Source organism: Limulus polyphemus, unplaced genomic scaffold (assembly GCF_000517525.1).
Source record: "Limulus polyphemus unplaced genomic scaffold, Limulus_polyphemus-2.1.2 Scaffold2510, whole genome shotgun sequence".
NCBI lineage: Eukaryota > Metazoa > Arthropoda > Merostomata > Xiphosura > Limulidae > Limulus > Limulus polyphemus.
In genome coordinates, this window is record NW_013668120.1 from 32,624 (window position 1) to 49,109 (window position 16,486).

General features: G+C 30.6%; 1 protein-coding gene across 1 annotated transcript in view; it reads left to right on the forward strand.

Moving 5' to 3' along the window:
- The window catches only part of LOC106467157 (polycystic kidney disease protein 1-like 2), a 51,015-nt gene that overhangs the window by 12,892 nt on the left and 21,637 nt on the right, over positions 1-16,486 (forward strand). The window contains exons 5-13 of the mRNA XM_022395290.1: positions 1,326-1,471; positions 1,878-2,001; positions 3,870-3,964; positions 4,872-5,000; positions 7,300-7,397; positions 10,173-10,332; positions 11,452-11,697; positions 12,631-12,787; positions 15,075-15,229. Of these exons, the coding sequence (XP_022250998.1) occupies positions 1,326-1,471; positions 1,878-2,001; positions 3,870-3,964; positions 4,872-5,000; positions 7,300-7,397; positions 10,173-10,332; positions 11,452-11,697; positions 12,631-12,787; positions 15,075-15,229 (1,310 nt within the window). The remainder of the gene's footprint in view (positions 1-1,325; positions 1,472-1,877; positions 2,002-3,869; positions 3,965-4,871; positions 5,001-7,299; positions 7,398-10,172; positions 10,333-11,451; positions 11,698-12,630; positions 12,788-15,074; positions 15,230-16,486) is intronic.

The following is a 16,486-nucleotide window of genomic DNA, read 5'->3' on the forward strand; positions in this document are numbered from 1 at the left end:
TATAATACTCTCTAAATAATAAAGAAATAAATTACAGTGAAAGCAATGAAGATTTTGTAGGTTTTGAACTAAACTAAATAACAGTAAACCTTTTTTTGATTTATGGTATTTCTTATTTTGATGTTTTGAGCTCTTTTGTGTTTAGAGCAATATATACTAATTTTTAAAATATCAAATTGAATTATTGTTCAATAAAAATCTTTCAAATGCGACTGTAGCTTTTTTGCCCAAAAATAAGGGTGCGTCTTATATTCCAAAAAATACGGTAATACTGTTTTATTTCAGAAGAATTTTCCTCTCCACAATCAGTTCTCTTATTCTTTTGTAATTAGATTCTTAAATTAGCTTGAATTTTTAAAGTGTGATTTTTGAATGTTTACCATACCAAAATATGCTCAGACATGTATGTGTGTAAAACATATCAACACATGGATTTAAATTATCGTATTGGCCCAATTATATGGCGATATTTTTTTATTAATACTTAGGCTGTAAAATTCATGATCGCAACCTACCACAGGCCCTTTCCCCCCCTACTCTAGTCTGTCACAATCCTGAATGTCCTGATAGCATCTGGCACCAGATGTTTGCTTAAGGTCATTGCTAATTCTTGCAACTAATACACCTATAGGCTGTTCAATTTTAGTACTGATTTTGTGGACCTAAAAAGAACGTTATGACTCTAATTTTTTTCTTTCCCATGGTTTCTGAAAATGGGGGTCGCCTTATATTCAAGATCACTCTATAATCGAGCCAATACAGTAGTAGGAGGTGTAAACATAATGGAGAGTGGTTACAATGCTAAGCACTTTTCAATTTGAGAATATTAAAAAGTTGAATTGTTATCAAAAGTGTTTTGCCATTTATGGATGTGTATGCTCAACACAAAATAAGTGGGAACAATTTAGCACCCTAGAAATGTTTGAGAGGATAAAAACAGTAAATAAAAAACTGTCACTCTTTACTTCTTTTTAGTGTAAAACCAAAATTAAAAATTAAAAAGTTGAATTGTTATCAAAAGTGTTTTGCCATTTATGGATGTGTATGCTCAACACAAAATAAGTGGGAACAATTTAGCACCCTAGAAATGTTTGAGAGGATAAAAACAGTAAATAAAAAACTGTCACTCTTTACTTCTTTTTAGTGTAAAACCAAAATTAACGTGTTGTGCCATCGTATTGTTCTCCCTCACTTTGTTTCTATCTTCACCACCTGTGTCTGACTAATTTCCATATGCATATTATTATTATTATAAAGTTAAAAGGCATAAACTTTTCCTGGAAGTTAGAAAAATTATATTCTTCTTTTGCATAACTATTCTACAGGGACCTTACTGAAGTTCCGACACTATCCTGAAATGTCAAACACTCTCTTGCCAGTTGGTGATCCATCATACAATTATACAGGCATTATTACTGTAATGGTTTCAGATGCTTTTGATATGTCTGTGGAGACCAACATTTTCATACAGGTATATGATATCTTGATTCACTTTTACTATTTTGGAAATATGTGTGTGTGTGGATATATTTTACAAAACTATTTTCTGATAATTTTTTTTATATATATACAGTACAGTTTGTTTTGAAAGAAGTATAACAGTTTTTAAAAAAACAAAGCATAATTTGCTTTATCAGTTAAGAGTACATTTTTACTCTTACATTGCTATAAAGATGTCATTATGGTTTTATTTACTACTTAGCTCTTGAGATAATTGTGTACTTGAATGTGAAAAATTAATTAATCATTCTGGAAACTTCTAAAGTCTAAATTGTTAGAACAATCTATTATGAGGTCATACATAAATGTTCTGTAACATTTTATTATTCATGAGTATGTATCATTGAATTTTTCTTTCTTGGTTTTTTTTATGACAGGTTTTGCCTTTGCCTAGCAAAAGTGGGCAACATAAAAGTGAACTAATTAAAACGTTTGTCACAGTTACAGAGAATACAACTAGCTCACCTTTAGAACACATTTTGAAATCGGGAGATGTTGAAGGTATATAGAAATGTTTATATACATATGTACATTTCTCCAATTTAAACTACATCGATTGAAAGTTAGGTCAATGATGACATTGTCAACATTCATCCTAACCTTAATTATAATATTTCTGTATGCATAGATGTAAGTATAAAAATGTGATTTTAATCTGCCTTAACATAACTCAAAACCAATTACATTTTGTACTTTCTATGTTAACCTCAATATAATCATCTGTGTAAATAATACGCTTGCATTTCACTATCCAGAACTTTTATTGTACTTTCTCGATCAGACGCTACAAATCTTATATCTTTAGAAAGGCCTTCGTCTGAGGAGTCCAGACTGCATATTGGCTTTTCAATTCAGAATAGCCGTACCTGTTTTTTTGCTTAATCAAACTTTTCAATGCAACAAGTATGCTACACAATGGCAAGATGCTGTTGTCATTATGTGACGATTGGCTTCAATTCAACTTTAGTTTTTATTTGCAAGGTATTTCACACAAACACCACTTAACTTGCATGTAATTTCCTTAAAAAACGAACATTAGTACAACTCCAGTAGGTTGCACGACTTATTTAGGTCTAAATTGCACATGCGAAAATTCGTTCAAAATCAAACCATATGCTTATCACTTTGTGAACATACATTCAGACATTTCTGCATATTCAGCTAAGTTTGCCTTCACTACAACTTTACATTTACTTCACTTTGTAATAATTTAGCTTCGTTTCATTTCATAAACTGCTATAAACACCTTTTAGCTACATTTTTCTTTACTACGGGTTTTATTCTTCATTTTTATGAGTTTCTTTGTTTAAACTCATAAAAACGTGTCATACACAGAATGCTCATAACTCTTTCATACTCTGTACACTATTATAAATACCATTACTTTACTGTATTGTTACTTTATGTATATTTTTATTAAACAAAGAAACATCTATGTGAGTGAATTTGAATGTTTTCAAATAGGCCAGGAATTATTGATCTAACACATATAATGCCTGAAGAAAGCATAGCTTAAATGATGTGCATGAAAATGATAGCATAAGAAAAATTAAAGTGAAGGGCATGAAACTACAATAAATGTCCTGTGGGTCACAGCTAGTATTAACACAATTTATTACTGCATTATATTTTCATTACTTGAAATACTAAATGTTTTTTTGAAAAACAGTGTTTGATTAGTTACAACTAAAACGGAACTGGAAAAGCACAAAACTGTGTATAGACTAGTTTTTCAGGACATATTTTAGAACATTTTAGCATTCGCACAAAAATGCTGTCGTGGACAATGGAATATGTCAAGATTAAATATTCTGTGAGGGACCAGCTTGCCATTTCCTTATGTTAATTTCAAAAGCCTCATGAGCATTTTCTTGATCATATATTTATTCCACTGTGTCTGTATCTGAAATATCTGTATATTCCCTATCTCCTTCAAATCCCTCCATTGTTCTCTCTACTAAAAAAAACACATAGGTTGGACACAGAGATTAGTGATTAAAGTTTATGCTTTCATACTATACATTGTAAAATAGTGGTGGATGTTGAAGTAATACATTTGATTACATTTAAATACGGAGCAACTGAAACTGTTGGGGTTTCAACAAGTAACACACTTGATAAACTTTTCTGTTTGTCTGTTGCATTCATAGGTGTAGTTTTACCATAATGTTCTTTAATATATTATCATAAATAAATAGTACTCCAAAAAGTTTATACTATAAGTTATGACATAACTTAAAGGAAAATAATTACCTGATAATCATAAATCTTCAAAAAGATATAGTTTTTTTCTAAGAAAATAGAATTTTTATAATTACTTTTTATTCATTGAATAAGGCACATTTGATATGTATGTTTTTCACTGATAGGAGCATTAAATATGGTGGATGCAATTTCATTGCTTTTAAATACAGATGATGCCTCTGTTGACGAGAAAGATGATAATGTAAAAGAAAATGCTCAGGTAAGCAGGATTATTAATATATGTATTAGTAATTCTTTATATATTAAATCACCCAGTTCAAAGTATTTAATATTTTTGCATTAAAACAAGGTGATGTCTATTTTCTTTTGGATATATATTATTATCAACTTTTTCTTATGTTAAAATGCTTTGTGAGATGAGATAACTGTGGAATATTTATTTCTTATTGTCTCACATTTACTTGTTATATTTATGTATAGAAGCTTTTGCTTTATGCCCTCCGGCCAATTGGGCCATTAAGTTTAAAGTTACACTCAGGTAGAAAACTTTATATACAACTGTATATTGACTGAATCACCCAGTAATATACCTTTTCTCACAGTATCAATTTTTCCTTGTATACTTCTGTGACAACGGTTCAAGATAACTTGTATTTGTGTGCTCCCTTAATAAGGTAATCTATATTATGTATTTATTGGCGTTTTTGTTAAAAATATTAATTATGCTAGTTAGTACATCAAATGCCATTACTTTTTCTTTTTATCTTGTTTATTATAATAATTTTATTATTAAGATTGTTTTGCAATGTTAGCTTAAAATTTGTATTTAGAACTCACCTGAATCTTCTAAAGTAGCTGAACTTTATGAGATATTATTGGGATTATGGCCAAAAATATCATTAACAGTACAGTGTAATGAACAAATTTTATGGTTATAAAATAAGAATATATACATGAATTTAGTATGTTGAGAACATTTGTGGCAGTAATATGATACAAATTACTGTTTCCTTTATTAAAAGTTTTGGAAAACTCTGTACACAGACTTATCGAGCATTTAGTTCAGTGATGTTATATGTTGCAGAAACTTATTGTTTACATGCAATAATTATTTTATAACTTGACTTTTTGAGTTCTTTTTTTTTTTCTTGTTACATTTTTTGTAGATCCGATCTAAGCTTCTCACTTCTTTGGAAGAAGTACCTTTACATAGTATTCCAGCTGTAAAACAAACCTCATCAGTTCTAACTTCTGTTCTCAGTGGAAATCCAAAGGAAGTTACAATTGATTCCAAAGTATGTTGTTTACATCAGAGTGAGGCAAATGTGCCTTCCTGAGGTTAAACATATGATCTTTGAGTTTTGTTTTTTGTCAGATCCATAAATATTGATTGCCAAAGTGTAGTGGACTTTCAGTGGATTAGTTTAGGCTTAGTAGATGATCCACAGACATAATACATACTTGTACAGTGTACATCATAATTTGAATAATACACACTTGTAAAGTGTGTATCATAATTTGAATAATACACACTTGTAAAGTGTATATCATAATTTGAATAATACATACTTGTACAGTGTACACCATAATTTGAATAATACACACTTGTACAGTGTATATCATAATTTTAATAATACACAATTGTACAGTGTATATCATAATTTGAATAATGCATACTTGTAAAGTGTACATCATAATTTGAATAATACACACTTGTACAGTGTATATCATAATTTGAATAATACATACTTGTACAGTGTACATCATAATTTGAATAATACATACTTGTAAAGTGTATATCATAATTTTAATAATGCATACTTGTACAGTGTATATCATAATTTGAATAATACATACTTGTACAGTGTACACCATAATTTGAATAATACACACTTGTAAAGTGTATATCATAATTTGAATAATGCATACTTGTACAGTGTACATCATAATTTGAATAATACATACCTGTATAGTGTACATCATAATTTGAATAATACATACTTGTACAGTGTACATCATAATTTGAATAATACATACTTGTACAGTGTACATCATAATTTGAATAATACACACTTGTACAGTGTACATCATAATTTGAATGCAACCCTTAAATAAATAATTAATGTCATATGCAACAAAAGTTTTTATATAATCTTGTAAAACAAATACAAGTTGTTAGTCATGTGATTTATTATCTCATGGTTTGACAGGAAAATAAAATAAACTTACAACTGAAGTTAAGCAAACTGTCAAGAGAAGTTAGGCTAGACAATTGTGATCAGGGGGTGAAATTCTCAAAAAATAGTAGACGTATTAAGCTGGGTGAGGTGGACCTGTTTTTGATAAAGAAAAAACAATCTACATGTAAACACAAAAAAATGACAAATCATCTCAAATAAGTACCAGTACTATTACCATCTTAGAAAATAAGTCCCGGTACTCTGAGTACCAGCAGAATTTCACCCCTGGTTGTGATACATAAGAGATACTTGATCTATTAAATGAAGAATATTGTTGAAAACACTCATTTGATCTTTATTTGTGACATAACGTTATTTTTAAGAAATGTCTAATATTGTTTTTTTTTGGGGGGGGGGAGAATTCTTTTTACATAATCGTACATGAATATATATAAATCAGTGCTGGAGGAACCTCACATTGATGTCTTAATATAAAAAAAAAAGACTTAAAATTTAATATACACTAGGAAACAAATGAGTTTGTATTTAAGGCAAATATAAGTAATGCTGAACTAAATGAAGAAAAAAATTACTTAAGTGGTAAACAAAAGCATTAATAAAAATATAATAGAAATTGCTACCTTAAAAATATATGGGTCTTCTAGTAATTAAATGTGTAAATTTTATAAAAAAAGACTATTTTGCAAGGCAATCTATATTTGTATGTAAATAGCCTAAATACGCTGTAAAAACCTATATTATTGGCTTTCCTAATTTATTAAGTCAATTAATATCTTTTTGAATCAAAGCTCCTGCCCTTTTCCACCATTTCTATCTATTTCAGAAACATCTACAGGAAATTTGTTAGTCTTAGGAACTGTAACTTTTCAGGTTATGCTTGGTGTATTTACATTGAATTACATGTGAAATGTCAACATTTGCTAAATATATTTAATTTTAAACCGATATTTTGAAAATCAGAGGCCTATGAAAAAATCTATCATCTGTTGAAGAACCTGTATTTCTGTCGAATACTGTTAATACTTGATACTGTTCTCTTACTGTTCAGATATTACAATATATATATATATTTTATCATAAACTTGGCATGAAAAAAAACATTTTGAAACTTTAGTTTTATGTGTCTTTAAAGTAGGTTTCATGTATACAATTTAGAGAAAACTGTGTGACATATCAATAGTTCTAAATTTTTTGAAGTACCAGATATTTACATTACTATTTTGATTTAATCTATTACAAAGCAGATCATTAATAAATATTTTGTCAGGTATAACAAACTGTGAAATAATAATAATATGTTGTATCAATGGACATGTTTAAAGTGAGAGTAGCTTTACATTGATCAGTATGTGTCCATACTGATAGCAGAATCAGCAGTTTTTTCTTTTTACAGGATAAAGCAGCATCCATCCTAGAAGACATAACATCAAAGTTAATTGAAGAGGGAAATTCAGAAAGTATTTCCTCAAAAGAACTTTTAGATGTATCCCTGTAAGTTTGATGTGTTTAATATCCAGTAGATTTGACTACACAAGGAATTTTATATTCACAGTTGCACCTCCCCAGTGGATCAGTGATAAATCTACAGGCTTATAATACTAAAAGTCGAGTTTTGATACACAGAACACAGATAGCTCATTGTGTAGCTTTGGGCTTAACAAGAAACAAAGAAATACACAATTTTGATAATGTTGTTATTAAATCATTGTTTAATTTTTGTAACTAGTTATATATGTTTTTATTGAATGTAAAATCATTTCATTATAGTGGTGTAACAATTGGGAATATCATCACCCTTCCGTTAGTAGTAAATATATTGTTATGACAGCGGAAGTCACGTGATGCTGCTAGCACATGTGTGAATGAGTTTCCTGAATTATCAGGGAACTCCTCGAATTTTGGCGAACCCTCTTCTTTATTATATAAGCCTGGCAGCAGAAGCCAGCGGGATAACATAAAGTGTGTGTTTTGCACTCGTAGCGAAGTAATCAAGATTGTTAATCACTGTGATTTATAGCGTGTATTATAAAAGTTGTTAAGTTTAAAGTGACAAGAAATGTACTGACTGTGGACTTTCTGTGAACTAAAAGTTTGTATCGAGAAAGAATAAACTGGTTTAATCAAGAAGGGATGCAACAGATATGCAACAATATTTATTTAGGTATATATTCGGGATTTTTGTCGTGGTTTTCTGAACATGTGTAGGAGATTGTAAAATTTGCATTAATTTTCTACTTCAAAGAAATGTTACATACTACAATGACTGTTCCATAAGGCATGTATTTATTTGGCATTGATTTTGTGCCATGCCTTCCTGGAATGAGGTTATACTTATTTTGGGAGGGGGGTTTACAGGTAGACTTGTACAGTATAATATGATCTGGGACTTAACTTTCTAAAATATGTATATTGATAATGATCACTAAGAATGGTTGATTACAACAATAGGATCTGAGGCTGACTTGGAAGAGTGGTATTGTAAATATTGTTTGCTCTTGTCTTGTGTAGACATGAGAAACCTGTTCGAGTGTGATATTATATTGCAGTGTTATAGTTAACAAGCTCTTAGTTGAATAGTCTTACACTGTTGTAACGATAAAGATTTGTTCTAGTTGTACATTTATATCTGCATATGTAGTGTGCTAGTACTATAAACTTGAATCTTTCGTATTATACATTTTGTAAGTAAAAAAATGTTTTAATTTTCTACATTTTGTTCAGGTCATGTTCAACTTGAAGTGTTATTTTTTGGTAGTTTGACTGTTCAAGGGATTTATCTTCTATTTCATGCATTGTGTTCTGCCCGACACCAGCCAAAAATGAAATATATAATCTCACATATCTTCTTTAAAACCCTGGGGGAAAACCTTGTCTGATCTTGGTGATTTATCTATTTTTAATCTACCCATCCTCCTACTTACCACTAAGCAATTGATATCTACTTGATTTAGGTAAATTCCAATAGTTCCTACAGAATACTCACGATCAGGAATATTGCCAATAAATTATTTTTTTAAAAATAATAGAGGAGAAAACATTTAAACACGCAGCTGTCGTTAATAAAAAGTTGGTCATCAGCATCCTTTTATGAGCCCAAATTCCATTTTAAGATTTTGCTTTACTGTAACATACTTAAAAAAATCCTTGCTCTTAGTTTTAACATTCCCAGCCAGATGTTTCATCGAAGCTCTCTTGGATTTCCTAATGTCGTTTTTTTGAACCATATCTCAAGCCTTACTGTAGTTTTGTAAATCTTTTAATCTATTTATCAACTTAAACTTATTCAACTTAGAATACTTTTTCTTTATTTTTATAGTAAGTCTATAATATTCAAAGCAGTCATCCCATGAAATGGCAGATAACATGACTGACTTACATAACAAAGAATAACACTTACGACCAAATTTGCTCAAGAACTTGTCTAGCTTTACTTGGTTTAGGGATGGAATTCTAGTAAAACTTTAAAATGCTATTATGATATGATATATACATAAGGGAGATTTGAATACCATCTTCATAATATATTTGGTTCCAAGTATTCTTTGATATCAAGAGCCAAACCTTACAAACTAAGCAGCAAAAGCTTCATCACTGGCTTCTGTATCCATAACGTCCAAGTAGAAACTCGGCAAAACTGCCCGAGTAGTTGATATAAACCTTTCTTTGCTGAAACTTATGAAGGAAGACATAATTTGCTTCAACTCACAACTTCCTACTGGCTGTAGCACTGTTGAAATTTTGACAAAAGTTATCGTCCCACAACATGTTGTTTTTCAGTGCCGTCAAGTGGTCCACCCTTTTTGAGACCTTAGGAACATTGGATTCTCATCTATGTAGCTCACTGTGCTGCACTCCCCACAGAATCTTAGCGTGTCCATCATCAATATGATCTCTTTATGTGTAACTTATTAATTACAAAACTGGACTACAATATCTGATAGTTTCTTTCCCCATGTGATAGTCATAAAATAACATCACACTCAATACAAGTCATGTAACAGCAGATGACATGCTGAACTGGCTCATGCCTCAGGAATTAACATGTAGGATTGAATTATCGCACGATCTAGGTTCAGAAGTAGAACTGTAGCATAATTATGGTACTGTATACTATAAAAAAGTGAAATATATGATACCTTGATACCACACTAACAACAAAAACTTCCCATATTACTCTAATGCCCAGTGTACTTTGAATTAATTTAAAACTGAAGAATAATTTTTAAAATAAGAAATACGTGTAATATATATATATTTAAATTTTAGGTCTGTTGTTAATGGAATGTCTGCTTTGCTTAACGTCACTGTTGGTAATGCTACTGTAGTTAGTGAAGTTGACAACACAGAGTATTACAAAGAACCAGACTATGATTATTATACATATCCAGACCCTGAAGAAGATGAAAGGAAGACAGCACAAAAGAAAGTACAAATATTTTTTTTAGATAATTATAAAAGAGTTTTAAACATTCTTTTCTTTATAAGATATGCTTACATTTTCTGTACATAGTCCCAGCATATCCAGACCTATGTGAGAGCAATAATTATTATATGACATGGCTATTTTCAATGCTTGAAGTTTGTTTATCATACATTAGTATGCTAACTAATTAGCTAATCTAGTTTCAGAGTTAGAGAAGTTCTAAAAATATTATCTAATGTAAATTCGATGATGAGGAACCCACTTTGAGACTAATAATGCTTGGAGACGCCTTGAATAGGTAATGAAGAAAAACTTTAATATAAGTTTAACATAACAGCAAATGTACAACGTTTCGACAAGGTTTTGTCATTCGAAACATTGTACATTTGGTCTTATGTTAAAGTTATATTAAAGTTTTTCTTCATTACCCATTCAAGCCGTCTCCAAGCATTATTATCTAATGTACTTGCCAAGATAACAGAACATGTGCATGATCTTTTTTTTTTTTCTTTGAGTTGTCCAATGAATCAGTGCTATGAGCTACTGAATGAGACTGTTGAAAATTTTAATTAAAAATTTAAATAAACATTTCATTATACCTCTGGATGAAGGTTTACCTAAGCTCTTGTTTGATAATGTAAGAAAAAAAGACTAAAATTAGATAATAAGGAATTACTGATACAATTTAACTTTGTTTAATGATCTTCACTCTGGAGATAGATATTTATGAATTGCTGTGAAATCCTAGTATAATGGTTTGAAAAAAAATGAATGACTGATTTACAAGAAAATTTCAGTTGGAATTGTGTACATTTGTTGTTAAAGCTCATAATATGGTTTTATATATATATATATATATATATATAGGTTCAAGAGTTCAAAAGAAGTAAAATGTTTTCATATAAATGCATGGATAAAAACTACTAAAATTATTTATACTTTATTCTACTCTTCGTTTTTTTTTTTAAACATTAATTTAGCTTTATTAAATCAGGCTTTTATGTTAATGCACAAAAAATTTAATCCAGAAGCTTATAACCAGGAAACAATAAAAAATATTATGTTATTCTTTTTTATACAGTTTAATTTTTACACTAGGTTACAACAAACTGTTTCTTATAGCTGTGCTCTGTAGCTGGGCGTGTTATGGAACTAACGAAGAATATTGCCAATGAACTTTTAAGGCAAGTGCCTATTGGTGAAAGAGAAGTGCATCTTCACACTAATGCGATTGGAATGTGGTTAAAGAAAGTCGATGAGAGTTCGTATAAAAGATCATCTTTGGGACTTAGTGAAAATAATAAGATAATCCTGCCTGCTAAATCAAATGTCGATTTTTCATCTATACAAAATGTCATTAATATAAAAGTAAGATTTTCAGATAAATCTTTTATATAAAGTTGTTTCGATATATGTTAAATTTGAAAATATAACAGTATTTTTTTTCTGAATTATCTTTCACCCCAGTAAATGTAATGAGGCATGTTGAACGTCACAGTAGTTGCCATATTTTTATATTTAATTGTGCAAAGGAATTAAACCAAGTTTGCTATGAAACAAGATTTCCAATATTCAAAAATTAAAAAAACACACAGCTAAATGGTATAGAAAAAAATGTCTGATAAGACAACATTTTGCCAATGTTAACACGGCATCATCAGGTACCTTACACAACTGAGCCCCCCCAGTGGCACAGCGGTATGTCTGCGGACTTGCAATGCTAGAATCCGGGTTTTGATACCCGTGGTAGGCAGAGCACAGATAGCCCATTGTGTAGCTTTGTGCTTAATTACAAATAAACAATAAACACACAACTGAATGCAACATATTGAATACACCTAATGGTGACATCACGAATATAACCTTGACCTTAGCATAATTATACACCTACTCTTTGCATTTCATTTATTATAGATTTGTATTCCTTACTAGAAGAGTTTCCTTTATTTTACATTTATTAACACTAGGTTCTCGACAAATAATCTTAATGGTTTTACTTTCACTACAGTGTTCTGTATCTTTAAAATGTTGGTAGACATGTCATAGAGCATGTCCATGTTCCACTATTCTAGTAGCTAAATTTCTACCAGTCTCCTCTATATAGAGATTATTACATTTTGTACCGTAAACTACCTTTTTCTCAAATGTAATTGGTTTAATTCTATTTTGTAGGAATGTATTCAAGTTTTACAATTATAGGATTTCCAGTGTTTTAGAAATCCAGCTTATGAATTATTTAGTATGTTGAAATCTAATCAATTCCCACAGTGTGTCGATAATTGTGATTGTTGTATTTTCCAGTTCATTCATTCCAAGTTAAACCCTTTCTTGTGTCACGAGTCTTCTAGATATATCAACACCCACACTGTTTTAATTAGTCTTCAGGATGAGTCAAAGAACGAAGTTGCTTTTATTTCAGAAGAAATAACAAACTTAGAAACTTTTCTAGAACGAAAAGGTAAGACATTTATGAAAATGATACGTAAATAATTCATATGGACAGTATGGAACTGATTCTTACATCCATATTTCAATCAGATAATTATAAAATATCTCATTAGAACTAATGATAATTTCAAATACCTCGTTTTATATTATTCTGATATACATGTTTCCAATTAATAATTATATTTTAACTCCCCTGTTGTATGACACTGCTGACAAGACATTTCTCTCAATACAAAGAGTTTATTAGGACAACTGAAATCAAGAACATAAACCTATCAGATAATACTATTTGAAATGACATTGTTTGTTTGTTTGTTTTTGAATTTCGCGCAAAGCTACACGAGGGCTATCTGCGCTAGCCATCCCTAATTTAGCAATGTAAGTCTAGAGGGAAGGCAGCTAGTCATTACTGCCCACCGCCAACTCTTGGCTACTTTTTTACCAATGAATAGTGGGATTGACCATCACATTGTAATGCCCCTATGGCTGAAAGGGCAAACATGTTTGGTGGAACGGGGAATTGAACCCACAACCCTCATATTGCGAGTCGAGTGCCCTAACCACCTGGCCATGCCAGGCCAAAATGACATTGAGTCAGATATTTCCTGTTCAGTATGTAGTCACTTTTCAATAGCTTTATTTTTTATCACTTTTTTTTATCTTTCTAATTATCATCATGAAAGAAAAATTCACGATATATGTAGAAAACATAACTCTAAAGAAGGTTGAAACTGAATAAGTTAAGTCCTATGCTATACATAAAATATTTGATAAAACGTTTAATCTCAAAATAGCAATAATGCTTGTGCCTTTCACTTAGAAGTGTGCCCAAATATAAAAAAGTGTGTACAAGTATGAAGATCATTATAAACTTACTAGTCAGGGTCATTAATTTTAACAATAGTATAATTTACAGTCTGCTCTAGATAACTTGTTGACAACAGTATATTCTCTAGTTGAAGTTAGAAGTTTGCTCAAGTTTTGTTTGTTTGTAGTTAAGCACAAAGCTACACGACGGGCTATCTGTGTTCTGTCCACCATGGGTATTGAAACATGGATTATAGCATTGTAAGTCTGCAGACATATCGCTGTGCCACTGGGGAGCATTTGCTCAGGTATAAAAAAGTGTGGTATTCTAAGTTAAAACCAATTTTCCACAATAACAGCAGAGTTCTTCCAGGAAATGTGTGTAACTGAGATATTTTGACTTAGTGTAAGAATAAATAGGCTGAACAGAATTTTAGAAAATAAAATATTTATTCAAAAAAAAAGGGAAGCTCAGTACGTACAAGTAAAGAAAAAATTTTCATAAAAAGGAAGCAAATGTAGGGATGACAGAGGTATGTCTGCGGACTTACAACGCTAGAAACCTGGTTTCGATACCCGTGGTGGGCGGAGCACAGATAGCCTATTGTGTAGCTTTGTGCTTAACTTCAAACAAACAAACAGACAAAAATTGGATAAATTAAGCTAAATTGTGATTGGTTAGTTATATATATATTGCTATATGTTAATTGTTCCCTGGCAGTATTGGTAGCTGTCGGATTCAGTTGACATCATAGTTTGGCTGTCAAAGGATATTCCAGTTGTGACTAGTTTAACCCAGGTTCAAGATACATACTGAAATATTCATGCAGGCAGATTGTTTGTCTGAAGTTAAGCACAAAGCAGCACAATGGGCTACCTGTGCTCTGCCCACAGTGGGTATTGAAACCCGGATTCTAGCATTGTAACTCCGCAGACATACACTGGGCAGAAGATGTCATCTAAAAAAAAGAATAAATTGATGAAGTGACTAGAACAAGATAATGTTGTACACCCTGGACAACATGTTGCTGCCATAACAGTGTAGAAATAATCAATAATTTATAGAAAAAAATATTTCTATTAAAGTTAGGGGAAGATGGTATGCCTGCATATCATAAAGACACTACATCACAAAAAAAAAAATAACAAGGTAACACGTTAAGTTAATCACCAATCCTGAAAGCCATTTGTCATACTGATACATCAGTTTAGATCTGAATTTCTTTAAACTATATTAAAAATCAATTTTTCATGCAAAATAATAAAACTGTTTTCAATTTTATGACTGTTACACCACATAGAAAGTCGATATTGTATTTTAATTTTTCATTTGTAGTTATTCAGGAAATTATACAGATATGTTTGATTAGGTTTGTAAATAAATTACACATTCATTTAAATACCGTACAATCTTCTTTAAATGTTATCAGTGTAAAACGGTTTTAATATCATGATAGAGATGTTTTTTTTTACTTTTTGTTTCCTTACAGATAGAGCGGCACAACGTGTGAAGGGAATAGCATTGGTACAAAATACATCTAGTTTGACAGATGATGATATCATTCTTCATAAGTTTGTTATTACCCAAGAATATGTGTCCCTTCAAATAGTAGTTCACCCTAAAAGGAAAGACGAAAAATTTATTGTAAGTATAATGTACACACATTACAATCCCCTGACCAAAAATATTTCAAGTTATTCTCAGACAATAAATATTTTGGGAGTAATAGAACGATTTAACCTTGTATATTATTTTGGGTTTCGGAAACATTCATTTCATTCTTATGTTAACAAGTAGAATGAATGTAACAAATCTTTTATTCTACACTAAGAATAATCAAAATATTAATATTGGGATTCTTAAAAAAAAAAGTATTTATAGGAATTTTCAAAAGTTGAACAGAATATATTCACAATTCAAAAATACCGGACCAGATTTTTACTAATGACACGACAAACTTTCTAACAGTATAACATCAACACAAGGATAATTACTTATATATGTTACAGATTTCTTTTCAGTTTCACCAAAGGTAAAATTGAAAGGAGAATCTGTGATTTAGAGGCCTAATGTTTTCTCTGAATGGCCATACCCTCTTGTGTTGTTTTGCCTATTGAAGGCTCATCAGCACAGCTTGGGCTAGCAAATCAAAGAAATATAGTTAGGCCTCTTATAACGGTGATTTGTATACAACTTTAAAAATCCCATTAATCAACACAAGAAGTTAGAAAAAAGAACCAGAAAGAATAACATAACTTTGTACATTATCACAAAATCTGACATAAATTAACTCTCCAGTTAATTATAACTCATAATTATCACAAAATCTTCTTAATAACACAACACTTATAAGTTCTAACCTAGTTACAAGAAATATCCAGTCTAAAATTTCCCATCTCAAGCATTTGGCTTATGTAGCCTTCAGTGCTCATTTTTTGTTGTTTTTTCATGCATGTGTTTATTTGCTGCCAGATGTTGTGATTATAATTCAATATGTGATGATCACTGGATTTGACAAAACATATTATCAACTTATTTAGAGTTACTGACATACATTTGTGGTATTTTCAGGCAAAACCTATTTCTCTTAGGGTAACAAGATAGATCCACCAAATATCTGATAATTCTTCAAGATATTTACTGCAAATTAATTATATACACTGAGTAGTCACAAGTAAATAGACACCTAATTTTTCGTCATTTAACTGATTTATGCTAACTAATTTGTGTTCACAGAGCACTATATAAATGAAAATGGTCTGCACACTATCGTTAAATCTTGTGGCTTGTTATTGATAGTACACAGTATCGTTAAATCTTGTGGCTTGTTATTGATAGTACACAGTATCGTTAAATCTCATGACTTGTTATTGATAGTACACAGTATCGTTAAATCTTCTG